The 21,514-nt window shown below is 37.4% G+C and overlaps 1 protein-coding gene across 5 annotated transcripts in view; it reads left to right on the top strand.

Annotated features, from left to right (window-relative positions):
- RERE (arginine-glutamic acid dipeptide repeats) overlaps window positions 1–21,514 on the top strand; it is a 401,403-nt gene that overhangs the window by 146,893 nt on the left and 232,996 nt on the right. For all 5 annotated transcript variants that reach the window (XM_041770332.1, XM_041770330.1, XM_041770328.1 and 2 more), the window contains exon 2: window positions 4,999–5,467. In XM_041770332.1, coding sequence (XP_041626266.1) covers window positions 5,143–5,467 — 325 coding nt within the window. In that variant the 5' untranslated portion in view covers window positions 4,999–5,142. The remainder of the gene's footprint in view (window positions 1–4,998; window positions 5,468–21,514) is intronic.

The raw sequence follows: 21,514 nt of genomic DNA, 5'->3' as shown, positions 1-21,514 counted from the left end.
TATTAGTGAGTTTACATCTGTAAACCACTTCACAATCTGTAAGTGCATATGCGTATGGTATGGTTAATTAACTTAATTCTTGTAGCAGCTCTGTGAAGTAGTTAGTGATTGCCCCTATTCTACAGCAGAGAAACGGATTCAGAAACAGAGGTAGAGTGATTTGTCCAAGGCAATTCAATTCAGCACATGGCATTGCCAAGAACTTGGGGCTTGGCTTCTTAGCTCAGTTCTGTCATGGGCCGGCTTCAGTAGTATCAGGAAATGGTTTTCTTAGAGTAAGATTTGGGCCCTGAGCAGGACAGAAATTTTAGCAGTTTATATCTGAATTGGTTTTGATAAGTAGTGTTGAGGGGTTTGTGGGCATTTGTTGGCTTCACTTTGAAGAGGCAGACAATGTGCAGAGGGTGAAGGAGCCTGAAGTTATAAAGAGAAGTTCTGGATCATTGACTCTTGATGGCCTTTGACTCTGATTAGATGAGAACATGACTAGGCTAGTTGACAAGATTTTACCAGTTAAGATAAAATGAAGTGCAATCTGATAAATGTGGAAACTAGTGAGAGGAATATCTGGTTTTTTGTTTTGTTTTGTTTTGTTTTGTTTTATGAGTCCTTGAGGTGTTGCTTTTGGAAATGTATGTAAGTTGTAGGTTTGTTTTGAATATCCTTTCCACTCAAGCATGAGTAATAAAGGTTTTTGTGGGTTTAAAAAATTTTATCAGAAAAACTATGTACATTCACTTCCTTGGTGATCTCAATCTCATGGCTTTAAAAATTAAATTAAAAAGTAAATTTTTATCTCTAGCCTAGACCTCTGCCTCCTGAAAATCTTTATTTGGTTTTTATAGGATTCTCAAACTTAGCATGTTAGTACCTGAGCTCCTAATCTTTCTTCCAAAACTCACACAATGCCCATTTCATCATCTAGTGGCTCGTGCCAGAACACTTGGAGTTGCTCCTGACACCTCACACCTCACCTCCCAGTTTGTCAGCACATTCTCTTTGATGCTTACTTTAAAAATACATAGAAAATAAGATGACGACTCTTCTCTGCTTCTGCCTTACTGATCCGCCCTAGCTACCTTCCCGTCTTACCTGGGATGTTGCAGTAAGCCTCCTCCCTCACTGGTCTTCATGCTGCAACCCCTGCATCTCTTTAAGTCTTTTCTCAATGGCCAGAGTGATCTTAAACAGAAGTCAGACCATGTCTTTCTCTGTTACTCAGATCCCTGCAGTGGCTGAAGTGTCATTCACGTCACTTCGTGGCCCTTGAGTAAAGATGCCGGAGACCTGACACTAGCCTGTAAGGTAGGATCTAGCCCCCCTTCACCTCTAGGAATTCATCTCCCACCATTTCACTCTTCCTTATGCCACTGTAGCTCCTTTGGCCTCCCGTGTCTTGAGTGTGCTGAACTCACTTATGCCTCTGGACATTTGCACTTGCTCTCTCTCTGCTGGGATGATCTCCCTTCATGTGCCCTCATGGCTTTTTCTCTGACACTCTTGCTTGGACAAAGCCTGAGGTCTTCCTTCACCATCATTTAAAATCTCAATCCTCTCTGCTCTGTGTCCCCCCATTGGATTCCCCATTTAAGATCTCTTCATGTACTATATTCATATCATTCTTTTGATTATGGTCTTTTTCCACTGCCTGGAACATTAGCTCCACGAGGGCAGGGAAGTTTGTGTGTGTTTCTCTGCTGCTTTCCTCACACCTACAGCAGTAACTAGTACACAGTAGGCATTTAATAGACATTTGTTCAGTGAATAGATGAAGATTGTTTTGAATATGAGTGTGTTCTAGATTAGATTTTCTTTTGTTATTAAAGTATCTTATAGGGGTGCCTAGGTGGTTCAGTCTGTTAAGCGTCCAACTCTTGATTTTGGCTCAGGTTGTGATCCACTGGCCCATAGGATTGGGCTCTGTATGGGGCTCTGAGCTTAGTGTGGAGTTTTCTTGAGATTCTCTCTCCCTGTCCCCCTGTCCTACTCTGCTTGCACTTGTGTGCACACATGCACGTGTTCGCGCTTGCTCGTTCTCAATAGAGAATTGAGATAAATAAATAAATAAATAAAATTTAAATAAATAAATAAATAAATAAAAATTTAAAATCATAAAAAAAATACCTTATACTGTTTTTTTGTTTAACTGGGTTGAGCAGTGGATCGACAGAAATACTTTCAATATCTTTGTCTTTGTTACTGGACAAATATTTTTTTTTGAAGGGGGAAGGGCAAAGTGAGTGTGTTTCCTAAATCTGTGTGTGTGCAAATTATCAGCCTGGATGCGTGCAGGAAAAGTTAGCACTTATGGAGAACTGGTGATCCTGGGGGCACAGATTATGATCTGAGCAGTAGGTTGTAAGCAGATTGGATGGGATTTACCTTTGGCAGAATCATTGGCTGTATAACTTCATGCACATGATTTCTCCTCAGTTTCCCTTTTGTAGTTTATAAAGCGGGGTTGGTGACTTCTGTCTGGTTTACTTCACTGAGCTCTTGAGAGAAAGAATTGAATGAGATCATGGCAGGAACCTGCTCTGTAAACCCCTTGTTGTTAACAAAAATGTATCGTTAGATCATTTCTAGCAAATTGAAGTGACAACTACCTTTCTCAGTGCCATCTGGTTTCTCTCTGGGTCCCTTTTCTCAAATGTCACATTATTATATGTTGGTCATTGTATAATGTGGTTTAGAAAAATTCTGATTAGTATGGTAAATGTAGAGGAAAAAAAATACATCCTTGTTGCACTATATTTTAGAGCCAAATGTAAATGGTAATTGGTTGACTTTTGCTTTGGATTATCACAGTTCTTAGTTACCTGAAAGTTGGATACACACACGGGATTTTATTTTGTAGATACCTTTTCTGCTGTTTCTTTGAATTTTTCTTTCCTGCTTACTCTTGGCAGAAATAACTCAAATTTCTTTGCAAATAGAAGCTAGTATATGATTTTACAGGGAGTAGTGTTGAATGTACAATTTGGAAACTTAACATTTCCTTTTGAGTGCTGAAATAATCTTATGTAATTTTCTGGTCATCTTGTTAACCCTGAAGAGTGATATTTTTCTTAAATTCATCAATTGTCTGCCCTGAGCTCTGAGAGGTTTTCAGTCTAAACTTCTTGTTCTTAATAGATTCCCAGTAGATGTTGGTGTGTTTTTGGTGTCAAAGAGGAATGTTTTAACAACGGTGTTAGGTGATAGTTTTCTTTCTTGCATGATTGGCTTGTTCATGCTTAAACTTAAGCTCAGTGGAGAAAGTGATATGTCTCTCTTTTTTTTGTGTGATATGTCTCTTTGTGTATTTTCAGTCGCTAACACTAGTGGCCTACAGGGACTTGGAAGTATATTACTGTCTGTTTAGCAGATGATTCATCTAGGCAGAACTTTTGCAGGCACTAGGATAATTTCTCATTTTCTTGAAATATGTTTAGAAAATTGAAATCCTATCTAGAAGCATATTTCCTATGTAGAAGGAATTAATCTAGATCTGTGCTACATGCTTTCCCCCTTCTGACTTTGCTTTATATTATCAGCATTACTGACATCCTTCATAGGTCTGTCTCCCATAGGTGGTTGTGAATATTTTGTATTTTCTTGAATGCCTAAGGATATTTGAGGTACTTATAGAGAGGTCTTTTCTGGGTGTCTGATTTGACCTAAGAGCTTTAGAGAGAGTATATGATAGTTTTTATAGTTTTGGCATGACCAAAAGAGAATTTTCTCTGTGTTTAAGGTATGTAATTGCAAGCTGATTTGTTTGTTGTTGTCTAAGTAAAGAGGACCAATCTTTTGTTTGTTTGCATATGTCATTTTCTCTTTGACTCTGGTAACATAAGAAACAGATGGTTTTCATATTGATCACTGATCAGTATGCTTTTTGGGGGCTTTTTTTGGGACATTAGAACATTGAGGACAAGGATGCTGAAGTTTTTCTCTCATTGTATCTTCAGTTCCAAACACCTTGCACATAGGTAGTGTTTAGTACAGGTAGTTGAACAAATGAAAGAAGATGTTGGGGAAGATGATACAGGACTGCAAAAAAGAAATAACTGGCAATTATGACTATTCCAGAACTTACTTGTAAAGAAAACAGTCCATGTCTGTCTTTCGTCATACTCCCCTTGCCCTGTAACATTTTCATAAGAATTGTGTTGGGTTGGAATTCAGGATTTTCTCTTCTCTTGTAAAAGTTTTAAAAGCTTCAGTCTTTCCTTGTTGGGCTTAGTTCTAGAGAGGAGTTTACTAGGGAAGTTATTAATAGTGGAAATTTGGGAGAATGTAAAAACCACCTAATATTCCCTAAATATGGAAGGTTGTTTTTGGAAACTGTTATGTTTTGTCAAGGCAGAAATAATTTGGAGATCGCATTTTTCCTGGAAAATAACTAGATTAGTAGACTTAGAAGATGGGCTAAATTGTAATTGAAGGCAAAAGAATCTTGCTTTGAGGCCATCACTTTTAGAGTCAAAGCTTGTGTTTATTCCTGAGAGGAACTCTAGAAATTTGGAGACGTGGCTGGAGTCTTCAGAAGATATTACCTTGTGAGAGACATCTTGAGACATTTTCCCAGGCTATCCAAGTTTTTTTTTTCCCCCAGGTGGAAATAGTTTAAGTATATAGATTCTTACTCCTTTAAATTAATATTGAGGGTTATGAAGCTCCTTTTGTATAATTGTGCTCATTATATGTTGTATATTAGGGTACACTTTCTCCTTCAAAAGAAGAAAACAATTGATGTTATGGTTTACTATTATGCATTGAGATGTTTTCATAATATTGGTATGGTAGTAAATCCCAAACCATGTACTAGCTGAGGCTAAAAACTATATTCTTAAGCTCTGTGTCACTTGTCCTAACTTTTTTCCTCTGGTTCAGCAGAAGTTTGGGGGCTAAAACATGAGTAAGTAAGAGATTTCATTTAACAAAACATTATTTTAGGAAGGCAAATGAGAAAATGTCAAAGTAAAATAAGTTTGTCTCTCTTTTCTTGCTTAGCGTTTTTGAAACGTTGGGGTAGTTGGAGTGGTTGGATTTTCCCTGGAATTGAGTGAGAAATTCAGAAGACTGAAGCCCAGGCTTACTGTCTACCTTTCACGGAGGCCTAGCCGTGAGAGGACAGAAGAAGGCACGTGGCGAATCATGACAGCTGACAAAGACAAAGACAAAGACAAAGAGAAGGACCGGGACCGAGATCGGGACCGAGAGAGAGATAAACGAGATAAAGCAAGAGAGGGTGAGAATTCAAGACCACGCAGGAGCTGCACCTTGGAAGGAGGAGCCAAAAATTATGCTGAGAGTGACCACAGTGAAGATGAGGATAATGACAACAATAGTGCCACCACAGAGGAGTCCACGAAGAAGAACAAAAAGAAACCACCGAAAAAAAAATCTCGTTATGAAAGGACAGATACTGGGGAGATAACCTCTTACATAACTGAGGATGATGTTGTCTACAGACCAGGAGGTAAGGAGCGCAGTGTTTGTGGTAGAGAAGTGGCATCAGCATTGATATGCCTTTCTCCACATTAGGGAGGGAGGGGGCCCGGAAAAGGAGATAGTAGTTTTGGGTAGAAAAAAAATCAGGGTAGGAAACACACTGACCCACTTTGGGGCAATTGGATTCGTTGGCTTCTTGCTTGTATCTGCCTCAACTTTGTCTTCTATTCTAGTTTGTGCATTTGTCAGTTCTTTCCTTATGTCCTGTGCTATTTCTCCTCTCCCTTCACCATCTTCACCATCTACTCAGTTGATTTCATCTTTTGATTTCCTCCTTGCTCTTTATCTTCAACATTAGGCAGTGGTGACCCTGCGGAATAGAATACATGATGGGTCAAGTAAACCTTAGTTAAGATTCTTATAAACAGGATGTTTCACATTAGCTTTAGGAGTGGCCAGAAGTTAAAGAAGTATTTTTAAAGGCCTTTAGACCAAACTTTATTTCTCCTGATCACCTCCTTTTCCAAGAAATTGAGCTTCAGAATCTCTAACCAGTGGTAATAGATGAAGACAACTAATTTGCTTTGTTTTCCAGAAAATGTACTGTAGCTTATGTACTCAATGTGTTGAGGTTTATAGCATTGTTCAGAGAGACAGACCCAGCCTTCAGGTGAGATATAGGGAAACGGGTGATTGAGAACCTACTAAGCACCTGCAAAACTTTCTCCTTTAAAAAAGAAAAAGATTCATATATTTATTTGAGGCATAGGAGAGAGCGGGAGAGAAAGTGCATACATGAGCATGAGTCGGGGGGAGCAGAGAGAGAGACTCCCAAGCCTACTCTCTGCTGAGCCCACCTTGGGGCTGGATCCCAGGGCCCATAAGATTATGACGCCAGCTGAAATCACAAGTCAGAGGCTCAACCAACTGAGCCACCCAGGTGCCCCACAAAACTTTGCTTTTCTCATGTCATGTGTTGTGTATGTTAAGGTATTTCTCTTACAGAGGCAGTAAAACTAGCTAAAATCATTTTGTTTGAATGACTTACTATGCTGAGAAGTGACATGAATTTCATGAGATGTAATTAAGAGATTAAGAGCCTCCCAGTTTGCTGTTCTTCTAGGAAAGGGAGGTTAAAGAAATTATGTTATGTGACTAACCTGGTACAGTTGTTTTACTGAGGAGTACTGTAACTTTTCTGAACTTTGTGTAAAGTATCAGATTTTTTTCCCCTGTTTTGGAATTTGTTTTGAATTTCAAAAGATAGTTAATATTAGAACTTATACAGATAACTTGTAGTCACAGCTACAATTTATTGATTGATGATTAACTGAGAAGATATTTATGTGACAAAAGTATCAGCATTCGGTTTTAGGGAAACTAGAGTTCGGCGGTGGAGATCTAGTAATATGTGGGTTGCGATATTGTTGGTGTCTGTGATTGAAAAGACTTAGATATTGGACAGTAAGAATTTCTGAGTCACTGAAGAATATCTCATTACAGTTACCAAATGTTATATGCTATAGACCTATTCAATTCTGAATCGTGAGAATGTATTAACTCCTTTAGATATAGATTATAGTATCATAACTTAAAAATAAAGAAAGATCTCATTTGTTATCCTTTTCTCATAATACGTAACAATTCAGTGTGCTAATGTGATTGTCTGGATTATTGTCAAAAGGCTGACTGCCTTTCTGCAGTACTGAATGCTTACCTTTCTCAAGGGAATGTTACTCCTGTGTCAGTGATGATACTTTCCTCAAATATTTGTAGTCAAACATAGTGTGGGAAGTGCTGCACATACTGTCGGTGTCATAAGAGATTCATAGTTAATGACCCTGAGAAGTTCTGCACTTCAGGCAACTTCTGTAACATTACAAAAAGATACTAAATCTGCTGTTTTTTCCCACTTATGGGATTGTTGTGCCCTGTTTCTTCTGATTAACTCCCCAAGAGAAACTAGTTTTGAAGAAACGGGTTTGGGAGTTGTTGCATATTCATCTTGTACCTTCTACTGGATAGTAGAAATCCTTCCTGCTTGAAGTGTGGAAGAGTTTGTGAAGGGACATCACTCCGGGCTTACTTTCAAACAGTGAGTTCTTAAAGTCTTTTGGAGTTGAGCTGAGTAATTTATGAAGGCAGACATTGTTTGGTAAGTCTGAGGACCTTTGTGAAATATGAAAAAGATATGTTCTCTCCTGAAACTTAAATATATTATAAAGAATCTGTGAAAACCAAAAGTGCTATGAACGTTTTCTGTGACACTCAGAGCATAACTACTTTGTATGAGGTGTCCCCTTTACTCGGATGGGTAAGTGTTGTGGCCTAGGGTTTGCACATTGCCAGGTTAAGTGGATGTATGGCTCTTTGGTAAGGAGACTGACCTTGACCTCTCAGTGTCCTTCAGATTATTCTCAGAAGAATGAGATTTTATTGAGAAAATGGATATTATTTAGAATTTGTCACTAGCTAAAGTTAATCTCATGCATGGTCACAAATAGCTCTGTTTTGCCCCGGTTCTTCATCTCTGGAGTTATTTTTATTTTGTCTTCAGGAGCTCAGCCTGAGGAACTTGAAGTTACTTATTGCCCCTGTTACCTCCTGCCTTAGGCCATTTGCAGTTGGCTTTGCCTCAGGCTAGTGAACACCTCCCCTGTGTGTACACACACACATACACACACACACACACACACACACACACACTGACTTAATTCCTGTCCTTTTCTCAGTGCCCCCATTTCAGTGTTACTGCCTTTTCTCTCCAAAGTTATACAGGTTTCTTAATAAACACCATCATAGCATTATGTTTCTTTTCTTCTAGAACTTCTAACTAATAAATTTTCATTTATTTCTGTTATTTAGGATTAATACCTGTCTCCTCCACAAAGGCAGAAAGTCTGCTTTTTGTTTATCATTGAATTTCTGGCACCTGTGACAGTAGAGTACAAATAGTGTGTATTTTTAAATATTTGTTGAATAAATTTCTGAAAACTTTTCAGACATTTATTGATTGATTAATGTTAAAGTTAGAATAATGCTTATGGAAGTCTATGTTGAATCATTTATTTGCCAATGAATGATTTAAAAGACTTGTTATAAAAATCAAAACAAAAAACCTTGTGGGGCTCTATTATATATTGTCCCTATGTGTAATCTAACTTCTTTGTTGTCTGTCAACTGTTACTCTACTTTTGAGATGACTGTCATGGTAACAAATTGATGTATTACACAACTGTGTTGTAGCCAGCTTTCCCTTATGGGCTTCTTTAGCATAGGATATTGATTTCTAAAGTTTCTGTGGGTGGCATATTAATGTCTTCCCCCTCTTTTTTTCCCCCTTTCCCCCCAGCTTTACTGAGGTATAACTGACGTCTAATGTTGTTGAAGACGTACAATGTAGTGATTTTAAATATGTGCGTATTGCAAAATGATTACCACAGTAAGGCTAGTTAACACACCCATCACCACACATCAGTACTATTGCGCGAGTGTGTGTATGTGTGTGTGATGAGAACTTTTAAAATCTACTCCCTTAACAACTTTCAAACATACAGTACAGTATGGTTAACTGCAGTCACCATGCTGCACATAATATCCCCAGAACTTTTTCATCTTATAAATGGAAGTGTGTACCCTTTGATCCCCTCCACCCCATTCCTGCCATTTCCCCCACCTGCCCACTCCCTCCCCATGGCAACCACTAATCTGTTCTCTGTTTCAATAAATTTGCTGTTTTTAGATTCCACATATAAGTGTCTTTTTTGTCTGTTTCACTTAGCATGATGCCTTCAAGGTTTATCCATGTTGTCAAGATCCCCCACTCCCCCACTCCTTTTTTTATGGCTGGATAATTTGTATGTATATACGTGTTTTCAGTATCCATTCATCCATTTGTGGCCACTTAGGTTGTGAATAATGCTACAGTGAACATACGGGTATAGATATCTCTTCTGGGTAGTCATTTCATTTCCTTTAGCTACATACCCAGAAGTGGAATAGCTGGACCAAAAAGTGGTTCTGATTTTAGTTTTTTGAAGAATCTCCAAACCATTGTCCGTAATGAGGAGCTGTACCCATTTACATTCTTGCCAACAGTGTATTTATTTTTATTTGATAACTATGATTTTTAAAAATTCCTGATCAGGTAAAGCAGTCAGAAAATTAAATTCAAATTATTGAGAGATACTTTTTCATTTTGGCATATCAATTTGCTTGCTACTTTGATATGGAAACATGTTACTTAAAAAATGCCTGTTAAGTTTGTTGTGCATTTCTTATATTTTGTCATATCCACTGCTATTTCTGTTTGACTTTCCCATTTACCCTAGGTATATTCCTAGAATAACAGAAATCTTTATCACATACATGGGAGGGGAGGAAATCAAGATTCAGGATTTTCAAATTTGTTACATCTGTGTTCCTTCTGCCTTTATGGAAAAAATGTGTTATTTTTCATGAAGATAAATTTTATATATAGAAAACGACTTTTAAGTTTGTGGTTTGTGAAATCTTAGGTGAAATAAAACATTTCCCCCTCTTATTTGCAAATTTCTCTCCTTTATTAGGAATTGGGAACTTGAACTGAAAAAAGACCTAGAAGCTAGAACTGGTTATATATTGAACGTTGAAGTGTTAATTTCCTTTGATGCAAATGGAATTTAAGCTGGAAAAAATCTAAACAAAATAAAACCTAGGAATCTGGTTTGAATGAGAATGGAATGTACATATTTTTGAACAACTACCGAAATTTAGACTATTAATTGAGCATAATATTGAGCAGACACACAAAAAATATAATATTGTGTGTTTCCAGGCCAGTCTTTGGTGTTTCGAAGTCAAGTGGTAGTTAGGCCGGCAGGCACTGGTGTCTGGAATGAGGCACGAAGACCTTCAAGCGCCTGGTCATGTTCCCTTTCATGGTGACACTGCCAGTTACACCGGTTTGTTCCCATTGTGGGAGTTTATCTTACTTTGTACTTATCTGTGTTACGTATTATACCTCAATGAAAAGTTTACCTAAAAAGTTAAAACATGCAACTATTTTCCTAATGGATAATTTCCCTTTGATTCAAGTTCCTAGTTAAAAAGGGAAGAGAGTTGTTCCCAGTGTTTTAACAAATGGCATGTCTGAACATTTAGCTACTGATTGTTCACTGAGGGGCTGCTCTCTGACCTGGTAAGAGCCTACCTTGGTTTCAAAGTCTTCATTCTCTGAATAATTGAAAGCTTATCTACAGCAATCATTAAGACAAACATTAGAAATAAAAGCAAAAATAAAATTCTGCCATTTGGTGTTTTAGTACTTAAATTTTTGGAGAAAATACAACTGCATTTGATCTGTAACTTTTTATCTACTCTCGTACTTGTAGAATTTTAGGTAGACATGGCATGCAAATGAAGATGTTTCTTGTGGCGTTCTTATTTTGGGTTGAGGCACAAATTTTGCTGATGATTGCATGAATATTTTTTGTGTAATAAGAAACATAAGACCTGGATAAAGGAACCTTTACGCCCAGCTTGAATGAAAGTGGTTTGACGTGTTAAAAGTTTGTTTGCACTCAATAAACCTAATATTAACCTACTTAATGCCTTTCAGTGGATCCCTTGTTGTCAGTAGTATTAAGTCCAAAATCTTCATTGGCATGCCAGACTCAGTTGTGATTGCATGTCTGCCTAATCATCTTTAGACCTTTTATTTGGGAGGAGGAAGTTCAGTGAGGCAGTGTGTGCCTTTCCTAGGGCTTCCATAACAAAGTACCACAGACTGAGTAGCTTAAACAACAGAAATATATTGTTTTGTAATTTTGGAGGCTAGAACCTCAAGATCAAGGAGTCAACAGGGTCATGCTCCTCCTGAAGGAGAGGAAAGGATCTGTTTCTTCAAGCCTTTCTGAGCTTCTGGTAGTTCCTTGACCTTTGCTAGCACACCAGCAGTCTTCATATGGCACTCCATGTCTGCCTGTCCCTGACCCTGTCCCGGTGTCTACCCACATTTCTCCTTTGTATCAGGATACCAATCATGGTGGATTAGAGTCCTCACCCTGCTGCATACATATGGCATTAGGATCCACCTCATTGTAACTCATTATATCTTCTTCATTGACCCTTTTTTCTTATAAGGTCACATTCTGAGGTATTGGGGGTTAGGACTTCACATCTGAATTTTGGGGGATAGAATTCAGTCCATAACAGGTGGGAAGAGTTTTTGTTGCTACCTAGACTCAAGTTTGAGTGAGTACATCCAGCTCTCTTAGTTTGGTGTCCTTAGAGCAGTTGTGAAAATGTATTTGTTGTTTTTAATCACATTCTAGTGTGCTTTTAGTTGTAGCACTAAAGTTTTAACTAAGTGCTACTTAGTGTAGCACTTAGTTTTCTTTTTCCTGTTTCTATTGAAATTTTATTTCATCTTTTTCTGAGCCTCAAGAAGCAACTGCCTTTTAGTGCATATTAGGAAATTAGCAAATTCTGCATATGTAAAAGAATTTTTTAGCACATTAAAAGTTATTACTCTATCTCTGACTGTAGAGGAACAAGAGAAACTTTCTTCCTATGTTGCTATAACAAAGAAATGGAGAATGATGGAAATTTTGAGACTAATCGATTCTATCTTTTTTTCATAAGGAAAGGGTCATTAAATATAGTGAAACATGTACTCTAGATACTTGCTGCTCCAAGTGTTGGCCATAGATTACCACCCCACAAGAGTTGATTTAGAAACGCAGACTTTCAGGTTCCACACCAGATCTGCTGAATCAGAGTTTTTGTTTTCATAAGATTCCCAGGTGTTTTATTATATTTTTTAAAAAGATTTTATTTATTTATTCATGAGAGACACAGAGAGGGGTGGGGGCGGGCAGAGATACAGGCAGAGGGAGAAGCAGGCCGGTGCAGGGAGCCTGATGCGGGACTCAATCCCAGGGACTCCAGGATCATCATGCCCTGGGCCAAAGGCAGACACTCAACCACTAAGCCACCCAGGTGTCCCTCCTTGTCTTTTTCAAGTTAATGTACCTTCAAGTTAATGTATAAATAGAAAATGAGTGCATTGCCTTAAGGGCTGAGAGACCAGTGTTCCGGCACACCTGTCACTTTTTTATGGCAGGATAGAGTTTAGGCAGATCCAGAAACAAACAAACAAAAGGCGGGGAGAGGGAGGAAGATAAGCTTTCATGGCTTGAGATTTTGATGTGAAATAAAGCACATGTGGTTCAGGAGGAACGGAGCAGTTGACTAGTCATTTAGGAATGATTTGGATCTTGTAAAGTGCTTGATTGCAGAGGGACTATGAAGTTGGGTGAAAGCAGACACGTGAGGGAGTGAGGAAGCTGTAACCATGGATAATTAACTACCACATTTAAGGCATCTGCTGTTTCCAGCACTAGGCTTACTTTACTTTATGTGTGTTGTTGCTGGTCCTTTAAAAAGTCTCTGTACAGCCTAGTCATTGTTTCCCTGTTACACAGATAAGGAGAGGAATGCACAGAGACCAGTGTCATACAGCTAGTTTGTAAGGTGGCATGGGCCTGTGACAAAATCGTTCAAGCCCAGAATAGATGGACGTTTGCATAAAATACTGAAGATAATGCCAAAAACACACCTTTGGAAAGAAAGGCCCATTTCTTGGAAAATGCAAATGATATAATTACTTTGCTTTATTTCTTTGTTTTTTTTCCTGCTCGTAAAATTAGTTAACATATTGCCTGCTTTTGGAAATTATTTCTCACTTATACACACACACACACACACACACACACACACACACAGAATGATTGTTAAAAAGATAAATGTATAACAATTATGGGAAGTAAGCTGAGCCAGGGTGGTAAATTGTTCCAGAATATTTAGGCTAATGCTGATTTCTGGATTGGAACCCTTAACTCAGCAACTGAAAGAGAAATACATAGTTTTTGTGATTTAATAAAAGTGAGCTTATTAGATTTGTTAAAGTTTCTTGAATGCAAAGCTGGAGAACGTCGGTCACGTCACACACAAAAATAATTTGTTGGTAGGGTGACCCACAAATTGGGTGGAAACCTCCCTGGAATGAGGGCAGTTCTTATTTTGGGTCACTGACCATTCTTCTTGGTGCTACCACTGGGGTGGTGCCCTTAAGCATTTTTCTGTCCTTGCTGTCACTCAGTTGACGCACATTCACAGTAGAGTAAGTTCAGTTGGTAAAGCATGTCTTAGATTTAAAAAAAAAAAAAAAGGCAGAAACCTTGATTTATTGCTCTCCCCTAACCCTGTACATGGTGGGGCTCAACGTAATTCTCTACAGTGAAATCAGGGAGCTTTCTATAGGGGAAGCAGATGAGAGCCAGCCAGAAAAATGAACCCTATTCACTGTGCCACTTCATCAGTAGACTCTTACACTAGCACAGATTCAGGGAGAACTTGTCATAGCATATGGCTGTTTGTAGTTGGTTTTGCTGTGGGTGTGATAGGTAAATAGAGGAATGATGTCAATGGAATATTACAATTTGTGCTGGCTCATGTGCAATTATTTCCAGGCAAGAGGAGTATGAATAGAGGGGCATAGATTATAACATAATTATATATATATATATAATATATATAGTAGGATTATATTTTAGCAGAAAAGGAAAAGATGGGTGAGAATTTAAAGCTTTAATTTGACTGTTGTCCTTGTATGAGCCCTTTCATCTCTAATAAAGTGAAATAATGAGCACCCACCTGCAGCCTAGGGATCTCTCCCTAGAGAGGTGCACTCTGCCTCACCCACTTTAACTCTGGCAGGTGGCCTTGCCTGTTTTGCTCACCTTCACAGGAGCCCCATGTTAGTTAATCCGTATCGTTGTTTTGGCGCCTTCAAGCCAGTGCCTGTTGTTTTTTGTTTTTTGTTTTTGTTTTTTGTTTTAGAGTGAGAGAGACAGGGAGGAGAGAAAGAATCTTAAGCAGACTCCATGCTCAGTGCAGAGCCCAATGCAAGGCTTGATCTCACAACCCTGAGATCATGACCTGAGCTAAAACCAAGAGTCAGCTCTTCACTGACTGAGACACCTGGCATGCCCCTCCCCTCCCCCCGCCTTTATGTATTTTTAGTATTCCCTATAGCAGCCTTGAGCCACTCTGGGGTGCCTCCTTGGGCTATCTTCTTTCTTGATATATAATTACTGATTAAAGGGAATGTAGTAATCTGATTTTTGAGCTGCATAATTTTTGAAGAATCTGCCCCTTTCCCTGTATTTTATATAAGCCCTTTAATCTTTAGGAACATTTTCTGCAGAACTAGAAGTTTTCCCAGCAACATAACAGAGTATTACAGAAGTTATCTACGTGAGAAACCCTGAATCAGAATGTATTGTAAAACTGTGTACTCCAAAAGAAACAAGAATGTTTCATGTGTGGCCATTTAAAAAGTCACTCTTAAAAAAAAAATAAAAAAAAAATAAAAAGTCACTCTTGATAATGGCAAGAACATATTAAATGGTAATTCTTTGAAACCATTTTTATGAGGAGTGAATCATCAAATTCAGGAATGTAGCTTTCTGAATCTACTCCTCTCTGTTTTCTGGGTCCCACATTCTAGGCACTTCATTGTTGGTTCCCCCAAATACTTACTAACATAGGCAGGAATAGTGACTGCAGATTTGAGTGTTCACCCTATGTTTCTTGGGCAGCCTCTCTGGAATGGCATTGTCTTAGCTGTGCCTCCTTTAGGATGTGGGTATTGAACACATGTATAGAACAGCTGATCTGAGGACTTTTTGGGAAGAGACTTTTAAGGCTGATATTTATGTGTAGAAAAAACTACACACACACACATACATACACACAAATACATATACAAAAAAGTTGACTTTAGTATTCAATTTGTTAAAGTTAAATTCAATTTGTTAAAGTTAAAAATTAAATGATACTGCTTTACTTTAAAAATTCAATTTACTTACCTCAACCCTTTGTAAATTAAACGAATTTTAATCACTTTTGAGGCCTTTTGGAATTATAATTGGTCTTATTGATAAAGTGGTTAATATCTTCAGCATTTAGACTTACTTATTAAATAATTTAATATTTGATTTCTATTCTTAAGGAATCTATTTATTCTCAAGTATTTAACTATTCTTATAAGTGAAGTAAATTAGACCTATAAATGAAGTGAACCTAAAGAGTTGCCTTAGATATTTCAGTGCTGGGCATAAACTGATTTAGGTTTCAATCCTGACTGTGTGTTTGAATCCATTTCACACAGAAACAGTCCAGCGCAGTCCAGCTAGTTCTGCCCCTGACGATGGGTGGAGGTGACAAGAACAACCTCTGTGCTTTTGTTTCTTCTTCATGTGGCTTAGGGTACCCACCTCAAGGGCTGTACTAGCGATTAAGTGAGTGTACATGCAGACTTGTTGGGCTTCTTTAGAAGGCTAGCCTTATAATAAAGTCCTAGGTAAGTGTTACTTTTCAAAATTGGTTTGTTGTTGTAAGTCAAGTTCTTTTAACTATAAAAAGAACAAAAATATCTCACATATCCTGTTTTCTTTATTAACCCAGAACATGTTCATTAAGATTGATTTTCTTAAATCTTTCTTAATTCGAAATCTTCACAGGGATATAGGGTGCATATCAATTTAAGGAGGTAATTCCTACCCTGATTAATTTGGATTACTTAATTTTTAATCACAAGCTTTTCAACCTTTCAACTTTTTCAGATATGTACACCTACTAAAGGAAGATAGAAATAGTCACTAAGTTTCTAGACTTTGCTCTCAAACATCTCTGCCAATGTTAATGTGGCTCCTATTGAATATAGGCTCTGGCTGTTGAGAACCTCATTCTGGTGGGTCACTCATGGGGCATTCCTGGTTATGTGTATCTGTATGTTTGAACCTGAATTGGACTTCCCTCTAGCTATGATTTGAGTTTGCCATAGTTGATAGCTTTAGATGGTATTGGTTACTAAGTTAAGTTATTACTTTTTGAGACGACCCTTTCTAGAGTATATTATGCTGAACATAGAAAGGTGCTCTTTTTTGGGGGTCACAGTAGAGCCTGCATTTATCTATCTAATTTAAAACATGAAGTTTAAAAAAAAAGTGGGATGCAAGGTTATCAAGAGCCCCTTCATACTCAACATGTTGATAAAAAGACTTAGAAGCCCATTATTATTTTTTTTTAATTGATGTTATGTAGCTTGGCTTGTTAATAGCCTCTTCTCAGATAACAGAGAGCAAGCTTACCTGTTCCATTTTGAGATAACGTGGTTATCCTCTCTGTCAAGTTCCAAATATGGGTTTCACACAGGATGGTACAAGAACAACAATAAAGGAAGAATGAACAGTAAAGAAGACCAAACTGGATGAGAAGAATAAATCATCTAAATTAGATGGCAAACGGATTTCATCTCTTTTCCCAAGTGATTGAGGCTGAATGTAGTAAATTTAGAAGGAGTGCTCTATCAATAGACTGTTTTTCTTGGGTGTAGGTATGGGAGGGAACATTTGCCATACCTGATCTAGATTCACAAGTGATCTAACTTGTTAGCCCAGATGAAGTACATGACAAGGGACCTGGGTTTGTGATATTAGAGGCACTCTACTCTTTTTGTGAAGGTATTGGGTAAAAGGTTTATTTTGTATGTTTCAGGCTAGTACACTCCATACTAAACTATAGAAAAACCCTCAGCATTTTATAAACAATGTTCCTGAGCAAATGTGTCATTTTCAAATGAAAGCCCTTTTACATTGTAATCTTCTGTGATAGAAAGTTTACATTATCCTTTGAGCTACTTTACTTACTTTACTTACTTACAGAGCATTTGTAGGGCAGTGGTCAGTAAACTTTTACTTTTTTTTTTTTTTTAAGATTTTATTTATTCATGAGAGAGACAGAGAGAGGCAGAGACGTAGGCAGCAGGAGAAGCAGGCTGTCTGCGGGGAGCCCAAGGTGGGACTTGATCCTGGGACTCTGGGATCTCACCCTGAGCCGATGGCAGACACTCAAACCTGAGCCACCCAGGCATCCTAGTAAATTTGCTGTAAAGGACCAGAAAGTAAATATTTTCAGCTTTGCTGTAGGTGACTGAGTCTTTGTTGTAACAACTCAGTTCTGAACTTGTGTCATGAGAGTGGTGATATATAAAAGAATGGGCATGGCTGTGATCCAATAAAACTTTATCTGTGGATACTGAAGTTTGAATTTTACATTATTTTCACATATCAAGAAGTATTCCTATCCTCCCCCCATTAAAATATGTAAAAAAATGTTCCTTGCTTTGTGGGTCTTACAAAAACAGGCATTGGGTCAGATTTGACCACTTGTAGTCTGTGGTGCCAGTCTTGTGCTTTGTGAGTTGCCTGCCTCAACCTCCAATTCTTCCTGTTATAATAATCCTTAAAATTCTTTCACTACTTAGTATTTTCTACTACCTTTAAAAATGTAATTTGCTTTATCTTTTCAGTTAAATTAAAAATAATTTTCACCTGTTTGTATTGTTGAAACTTGTTGATATTAAGTTGTAGTTTTTCCTGCTTTCCATCAAACACTACAAGACATAGAAAGATGCCTTATGAATAAAGTTCTTGTGGCGATCTCGACCCTGTCCTCCCCCATTAATTCAGTATAAATTATTCTCAATAAACATTCTACTCAGCTGGGAGATGGGATGCCTGGCTGGCTCAATTGATAGAGCATGCATCTCTTGACCTTGAGGTCATAAGTTCAAGCCCTACATTGAATGCAGACGATTACTTAAAAAAAATCTTAAAAAAATAAAGCTTGCCAATGGAGAAGATATCCCTGTGAAGTAGTTGCTTATCCCAAATGATGCCACTTTGAAGCCCTGTGTGTTTATTTCTGTTCTTTTTGAGTGTATGTACATCTCCTCTACATAGAAACTGAATGAGGAAAGAATAAATTAATTAACATGTCACCATTATAAACTGGCACAAGTCTTTAATATTTTCAGAGATGTTATCACCTCACAGTTTTGCGATATGTTTTGGGTGTCTTATTTGTTGGATGGTGATAAAAGCAAGCTAGCAGCCTTCCAGAGATCTTCTCTGTTCAGCACAGAACCTGGAGGAATTGGATTAACACCACAGTATAGGGAAGATACAGCAGAGGTTCTTTTGTTTGGTTCTCCAAGCTGGATACTAAAATCAACCCAATGGACCATGACAAATAGGGTCCCAATCATAGCGGAAAAGATTTATATTTACCTAGAGTCTAATTGGACTGAGATTTTCTGCAGTTATGTTAAAATCCTTGGCCCTTTAACTTGGTGAGTGAGCATTTGAACTCCTAAGCTCTGGAGGGTTAGCTTTTGCTGGCTCAATTAATTGTTAAATGTTCCCTTTATTATAAGTATACATCGATGCCTTGCTTTGTAGTGGCTGAGAAAATTGCTGAAGGAGTTGTTTAATCTGTTATACTCTATCAATTTTGTAAAAAGCTCTTTTTAAAAGGAAACAATTTTGATTTGAAGTGGCATGGTGGTATTTGAGTTGGAGAGTATCCTTGAAATTGAAATGCAGGAATTTGGCTCCGTTCTTGACAGAGATTGGCTTGTAGTTGATGCTGACCCATGTGTTTGTCATCTTTCCAGATGCTGCCTTCTATTTATTCTGACAGCTTCACCAGCTGAGAAAACCAGACTTTCCAAGATTAAAACATTGTCTGTGAATTTATTTTATTTATTTTAATTTTTTTCATTGTGAATTTAAAGATGGAACAGGATATTATGGTTGTGGAATTAAAAAAATGTATGTATATAAGAATGATTTCCTTTTGTAAAACATTTAAAAACTATAGAATAGATACTTGTGTAAATGAATTTTGCTTTGAAGATATTTGAATACTGCAAACACTACCAGAAGTAAAAATAGCTTTTCTACTCCTATGAAGGAGTATGTTTGTGTTAGCACAAATTTTGTTAATAGATTTTTAAGTACCATGAGATAGATGGGAGCAGTTAAGTAAGTTACTTGGTCCTTTTACGTTAATGCTTAAAATGCCTGGGAATGGATAGACTTCTAAAAGTCACTTTACCAAGTGTATTACTTTTCATACATGATGACCCTTTATCATCATGTATGCATTAAATATATCCATTACCTTTAAATCTTTTTCATTATTTCATGATTAAATATGTGTTTAAACGAATTAGGCAGCATACTGTGTGTTACATATGAAAGAGATTCTGCATTTGTTCACTCATTTGACCCCTGAATTTATTTTCTCACTTATATTCCTAAATTTTCTTATTTGGTTGCCTTTATAAGGAATGCCTCTTCAGTGATGTCCACTGTGATAATTAGTAAATGTGTAAACTGAAATATAAAAGGCAAAGATAGAGTTGTTATATATTCCTTCTGAAGGCTGTAGGCATTGTTCTGGCTTTCTTTGTGTGCGGGGCAGATATTGATGCTTGAGAGATGGCATGTTAGTGGCTCACTTTAAACTGATCAATAGAGATATAGTAAAAAGAAATGGGGTGGTTGATTATAGCTTTCAGTTCTTTTAAAAAGGGAAATAGAGTGAGTTTATAATATAGATTTTTAATATTATTTCAGTATGTTACTTTTCATTATTCTCAGCTTTTACATTAACATTTTAATTTGTGCTCCATTAGTAAAGCTGTACGTAACTGTAGGCTCTAAGGCAGGCTGTTATTATTTTTAGGTGGCATTTGGTTTTCATGCTTGTCCTGTCATTCTCTTATTCTGGTATTGTGAAACATAGGTACCTTGCATACAATTACCAGATTGAGGAAATGTTAACAATACTTTGTGTTATTAGACCTTTTTTTTCCTTTAGTAGACTGAAGAGAAATGTCAAAAACACACCTCACCTGTTACGCTGTGTTTTTATATTGTTGGGAACAATAAAAACCTAAAAAGTAGTGTTTTAATTACAATTCCATAGTGCAAAAATACACCTAAATTTTGAGGTTATATTTGAGAATTAACTGTAGCAGCACTCAGACTGGGGGCGAGATTGTGCTTATTTACAGGGGATTTTATGCTTCACATTTCAGGCTAGACAATGGACACCTGATTTCCAGTTTGTGCTCTTTCTACTGGCTAGAAGGCATTTTGAGGGAGAAAAATCCTGGGCTGTCTTTCAGGCTCATGAACTAGAATGCTTTTGAAGTTTGCAACTATCCAAAAGGTAGATAGATATTTGGCATCATGGAGTTGCAGTGCTTTTGGCATTCCCGTCTTGATTGGTGGAGGCTACTTGTTTGTAGAAACCAGCAGTTTTGTCATCTGTTTTACTTCTGTTACCTCCCCAGCTGCTAGGATGCTCACTACTGTGGCATCTGGTAGAGCTACACGTGGATCTCAAACTCCCTTTTCAGTGTTGTTTCTGTACACCAGAGGTGGTCCCGTTCTGTCTTCTCGCCTCTGAATTCACCTGTTACCTTTTGCCTTTGCCCTGTGAATGCATTTATAAAATTCTTATCTTCCCCCTCTATTTCTCTTGCACTTATTCTTTTTTGATGAGCAAATAATACATTTTCAGGGAAGAAAATTGAAATGTTCAGATAAGCGACAATTAAAAATCTCAAAACCATGAGTCTAATGTTAATATTTTGTTGTATGATCACTTTCCTTAGTAAACACATGTGAGGTTATGATACTTTTGAGGTTAACATGTCCTGAGTTTATTGCCATGCCAGTAATTACAAATCTGAGTCATTATTGTTGCTTACTGTACCAATAATACTGGCATTATAAACCTAGAAGAGTCCATGGTCAACCCAGGGGACTGTGAATATAATTCAGGAGACTGTGAACTTGAGTGGGTAAAAATTGTATTGTTATTTTCACTACTTCGTTACATTTCAAATGACATTTAGCATTCAGTCATGCTTTAGTTATGAAGATAGGCAGTAAACTGTAGTGATATTGATAGTACCTGTGACACCAGTATGAACCCACAGATATTCCCATATCACATAAAACAGAGAAAAACATCTGAAAATAATGTTTATGTTCATCACTACTTTGAAATTATGGAGGTTATTAAGGGAATAACCTTTAGTAAATTTTATTATTTAACGAGTCACTAAAGAAGTACATATATTACAAATGTTTTTTCTCATACTGTGGTA

The sequence above is a fragment of the Vulpes lagopus genome, chromosome 10, assembly GCF_018345385.1.
Source record: "Vulpes lagopus strain Blue_001 chromosome 10, ASM1834538v1, whole genome shotgun sequence".
NCBI lineage: Eukaryota > Metazoa > Chordata > Mammalia > Carnivora > Canidae > Vulpes > Vulpes lagopus.
This window is presented reverse-complemented; position numbering and strand designations above follow the sequence as displayed.